This window comes from Colobus angolensis, unplaced genomic scaffold (assembly GCF_000951035.1).
Source record: "Colobus angolensis palliatus isolate OR3802 unplaced genomic scaffold, Cang.pa_1.0 Scaffold34, whole genome shotgun sequence".
Taxonomy (NCBI): domain Eukaryota; kingdom Metazoa; phylum Chordata; class Mammalia; order Primates; family Cercopithecidae; genus Colobus; species Colobus angolensis.
The window spans coordinates 5,368,026-5,373,053 of record NW_012116710.1 but is presented as its reverse complement, the minus strand read 5'-3'; the positions used below and the strand labels follow the sequence as shown (position 1 = coordinate 5,373,053).

At 50.9% G+C, this 5,028-nt stretch overlaps 1 protein-coding gene across 3 annotated transcripts in view; it reads right to left on the bottom strand.

Moving 5' to 3' along the window:
• Positions 1-5,028, bottom strand: part of EIF3K (eukaryotic translation initiation factor 3, subunit K) — a 13,785-nt gene that overhangs the window by 6,094 nt on the left and 2,663 nt on the right. For all 3 annotated transcript variants that reach the window (XM_011952388.1, XM_011952389.1, XM_011952391.1), the window contains 2 exons: positions 3,348-3,468; positions 1,452-1,526 (listed from right to left, as the gene is read on the bottom strand). In XM_011952388.1, the coding sequence (XP_011807778.1) occupies positions 1,452-1,526; positions 3,348-3,468 (196 nt within the window). The remainder of the gene's footprint in view (positions 1-1,451; positions 1,527-3,347; positions 3,469-5,028) is intronic.

Below are 5,028 nucleotides of genomic sequence, written 5' to 3'. Positions count from 1 at the left end.
AGGTGTGTGCCACCGTGCCCGGCTAATTTTTTGTATTTTTAGTAGAAATGGGGTTTCGCCACGTTGGCCAGGCTGGTCTCGAACTCCTGACCTCAAGTGATCCACCTTCCTCAGCTTCTCAAAGTGCTGGGATTACAGGCATGAGCCACCGCGCCCGGCCAGGAGCCAAATTCTTCAAGAAACAAAGAGCAGTCACCAGAGGGACTGATACTGGGCAGGAAGGGATGACACACGCACTTCAAGACTCGGGGCTTCTGGCCTGGCGCGGTGGTTCACGCCTGTAATCTCAGCACTTTGGGAGGCTGAGGCAGGCAGATCACCTGAGGCCGGGAGTTCAAGACCAGCCTGGACAACATGGCAAAACCCCGTCTCTACTAAAAATACAAAAATTAGCCAGTGTGATGGTGTGCGCCTGTAACCGCAGCCACTTGGGAGGCTGAGGCAAGAGAATCGGTTGAACTCAGGGTGGGGGCGGCGGTTGCAGTGAGCTGAGACTGCTGCACTGCACTCCAGCCTGGACAAGAGAGTGAGACTCTGTCTCAAAAAAAATAAAATAAAATAAAAAATACATATAAAAATTAGTGGGGTGTGACGGCACGTGCCTGTAGTGCCAGCTACTCGGGAGGCAGGAGAATCACTTGAACCCGGGAAGCAGAGGTTGCAGTGAGCCAAGATCATGCCACTGTACTCCAGCCTAGGCAACAGCGTGAGACTCCATCTCAAAAAAACCAAAAAACAAACAAACAAACAAAAAACAACAAAAAAGACTGAGGGTATCAGAAGAGATAGGAGCCAGGAGGTGAACTAGCCTCCCACTCAGGAGGCTGCAGAAGTAGGGGGCCAGGTTCCAGTTAGAGCAAGAAGGGCAGAGTGTGTCAGACAGGCAGAAGAAACGGAGAATTTCTCTTTCTTGAGACACAGTCTTGCTCTGTTGCCCAGGCTGGAGTACAGTGGTATGATCATGGCTCACTCGCAGGCTCAAGCCATCCTCCCACCTTAGCCTCCTGGGTAGCTGGGAGTACAAGCACGTGCCACCACACCCAATTAATTTTCAATTTTGTAGAGATGAGGTCTCACTATGTTGCTCAGGCTGGTCTGGAACTCCTGGCCTCAAGCAATCCTCCTACCTCAGCCTCCACAAAATACTGGAATCACAGGGGTGAGTCACTACACCCAGCCATTGGAGGACTTCTTCTGATTAACGGTATGTAGTAGAGGGCCCAGTGGAAAGACGGGAGAGAAGGGAAAGGGTCGGCCTCAGCCTGTGGGCACAGGGAGGACCTGTGAGTACCTGCCCCGCGAGAGGATGATGATTCCTCAAAAACACACATGCGGAGCACTGGGCCCACCGCCAAAGCAGGAAGCCAGGCTCTGTGCACCATTGTTACTTTTAGCATTCAGCTCCACATGGTGCTGCCATCTCCCCTGTCCCTGGACCCTAGGGAAGTTACCCAGAAGGCCTGGAAGTGGCAGGTCTCCAGCAGGTCTCCAAGGTACAAAATCTGTCGGATTGGCCTTTCTTCTTGCTGGTAGGAGGAAGCATTAAGGAAAACTGGCTTTGGAGCTAAGGTTGGGCCACAGGTCACCCCTCCCCACCTACCTTCTTCTGGCTGCTTTCTTCCAAAGGTTCAGCTTAGAAAAAGAGCTGGAAAAGGAAGCCAGCTTATTTCTCCCGCAGGTGTATGCAGGAGAAAGGATGTTGGCTGCAGGACTGTTTGTAATGGCAAAAGAAAAGAAATGACGTGCCAGTCCTGGTGGCTCACACCTGTAATCCTGGCACTTTGGGAGGCCAAGGCAGGTGGATCACCTGAGGTCAGGAGTTCGAGACCAGCCTGGCCAACATGGTGAAACCCCATCTCTACTAAACATAGAAAAAACCAGCCGGGTGTGGTGGCACGTGCCTGTAGTCCCAGCTACTCGGGGGGCTGAGGCAGGAGAATCACTTGAACCTGGGAGGAAGAGGCTGCAGTGAGCCGAGATCACGACATTGTACTCCAGCCTGGATGACAGTGAGACTCTGTCTCAAAAAAGAAAATATTAACAACAAAAAAATCTACTATTACTACTAATAAAATAAAACCTATAGGCTGGGCACGGTGGCTTACACCTGTAATCCCAGCACTTTGGGAGGCTGAGGCGGGCAGATCACCTGAGGTCAGGAGTTCGAGAGCAGCCTGGCCAACATAGCAAAACCCGTCTCTACTAAAAATACAAAAGTTATCCGGGCATGGTGGCATGCACCTGTCGTCCCAGCTGCTCAGGAGGCTGAGGCAGGAGAATAGCTTGAACCTGGGAGGTGGAGGTTGCAGTGAGCCGAGATCATGCCACTGCCCTACAGCCTGGCTCACAGAGCAAGGTTCCGTCTCAAACAAACAAACAAACACAAAAAACCCACCTAAAATCATTCCTATGTCAAGCTTCCTCTACTATTTCTGAAAGATAGCACCGAGCTTTGCTTCCTTTAGCCCATGAGTGTCCTCTCTGCCTGGATCACCTTTGCCTACCCCTTCACCCACCTCCTTATGTTTTACATGTTCCCTCCTCCAGGAGGCCCTGGTTTAAACATTTTCTAGTTAAAAATACAGAAGAGTGAACAGTGGCAAAATAGGTCTTCCCTCCCTTGTCTCACAGCCATCCTTCTTAGGAGGTTAACAGTCATTTGCAATTCTTGGGTACTTTTCCACCTCTCCAGACATTGTTCTATAGAAATGTAAATACAGATGGCTGTGTTCATGTCCACATATTCCCCCACCCAATGGTCAGGTGCCAGCTCTAGCTTTTCTTTTCTTTTTTTTTTTTTTGAGACAGAATCTCGCTGTGTCACCCAGGGTGGAGTGCAGCAGCACGATCTTGGCTCACTGCAACCTCCACCTCCCGGGTTCAAGTGATCCTCCTGCCTCAGTCTCCCAAGTAGCTGGGACTATAGGTGTGTGCCACCGTGCCCGGCTAATTTTTTGTATTTTTAGTAGAAATGGGGTTTCGCCACGTTGGCCAGGCTGGTCTCGAACTCCTGACCTCAGGTGATCCACCCACCGTAACCTCTCAAAGTGCTGGGATTAGAGGTGTGAGTCACTGTGTCCGGCTGCTGTGGCTCTTCTAACCCAACCCTGACCACTCCAGTCTATCACTGTCTGCCTCCTCACTGGACTGTGACAACTTCGTGAAGACAGGGCCCAGGCCTGTCTCAGTCACACAGTGTCCCAGCACGGTCCAGCACCCTGCCATGCTGGGCCAGAGCAGGCACCTGGTGTTTGTGGATGCACCCACAGACCATCTCCCCGGGAATTCATGCACCTTGACTCTGGCCCCTTCCCACACAGGCCCTGGCCCCAGTGCTGGAAGGATACATGTGCCTGGTCAATCATACACTTGCACAGGGTGAAGTCTGTGTGCGGCAGGTTGGTGAGGGCCTTCAGCAGGATCTGGGCGGTGACCGTGGTCTGAAAGAAGGCTGGGTTGAACTGGTACCTAAGAAAGAGAACAAGAGACGTGGCCACAGTGGCACCTCCAAGTCCCCAACCCTCTCCAGGGGCCAGGCAGGCTGTCCACTGCTTTATTCTGGAGTTTGGGAATTGGACATGCCTGCGTTCCAATCCCAATCCCAACGCTTCCCGGCTGTATAACCTTCACCTCCCTGAGCCGACTTTCCTCCTCTGTGAACAGAGACAGTTAATGCTCACAACCACCCAGTGGGGCAGACACTGCTAAGTGATTCACACACAAATGAGAACAGCAGCAGCGGTCTGGAGTAGTGGCTAAGGAACCAGAGCCAGACTGCCTTGGTTTAAACTTCCCGCTGAGTGACCTTGGACTGCTTATTTATGACATGAGGAGCAGACAAGAGAGAGATTAAGAGGCACTGAAAGGCTGAAGAACAGAGAAAGGAAACTGAGGGGCTGTCAGTTTCCTCCCTTGCAAAAGAGGACAATAGAAGGCGGGGATGGGTGTGGGTAGGTGGCTCAAGCCTGTAATCCCAGCACTTTGGGAGGCCGAGATGAGCGGATCACCTGAGGTCAGGAGTTCAAGACTAGCCTGGCTAACATGGCAAAGCCCCGTCTCTACTAAAAATACAAAAATTAGCTGGGCATGGTGGCGCATACCTCTAGTCACAGCTACTTAGGAGGCTGAGGCAGGAGGATTGCATGAACCTGGGAGACAAAGGATGCAGTGAGCTGAGATCATGAGATCACATCAAGGCACTCCAGCCTGGGCAACAAGGTGAGACTCTGTCTCAAAAACAGAAAAAAAGAAAGCAAGAAAGCACCCAAGTAAAATTAACTGGGCATGGTGGTGCCTGTAGTTCCAGCTATTCAGGAGGCTGAGGTGGGAGGATCGCTTGAGTCCAGAAGGCTGAGGCTGCAGTGAGCCATGACTGTGCCACTGTACTACAGCCTGGGCAACAGAAGATCCTGTCTCAAAAAAAAAAAACAAAAAAAAAAGTGGAGGTAGGAAGAACCCACACGTCCATCAAGAGCCAGAAGAGACCATTAGGACAGTCACACAAGTGACACACTGAAGAGGTATACATCCATGAAAACAAACTGGAGCCACATCAAACAAACAAACAAATACACAAAACTGGATGGATCTCACAAACCCAGTGCTGAGTAGCAAATGGCAGATGCAGAAGAGTTTGTGCTGTATCTACTCCATCTATATCAAGTTCAAAGCAGGGAACCCTGAGCCGAGCTGATTCAGATGGATGCATGTATGGTAAACCACCAAATAAAGCCAGGCCATGAGAGCATGGGGGAGCAGGGGAGTTGGCTGGCACAGAGCATAGGGGGCAAAGGGCCTATGGCGCTAGCAACACTTTTGCAACATAAATGGCGATAACGTAGGCTTTCATTTATAATGATTTGTTAAACTACATGTTTGCTTAATGTATTTGCCTGTACATGTGTTCTGTAATTAATCTTTATTTTTGAGACAGGGTCTCACTCTGTTGCCCAGGCTGGAGTGCAGTGGCATGATCTTGGCTCACTGCAACCTCTGCCTCCCAGGTTCAAGCAATTCTCCTGCCTCAGC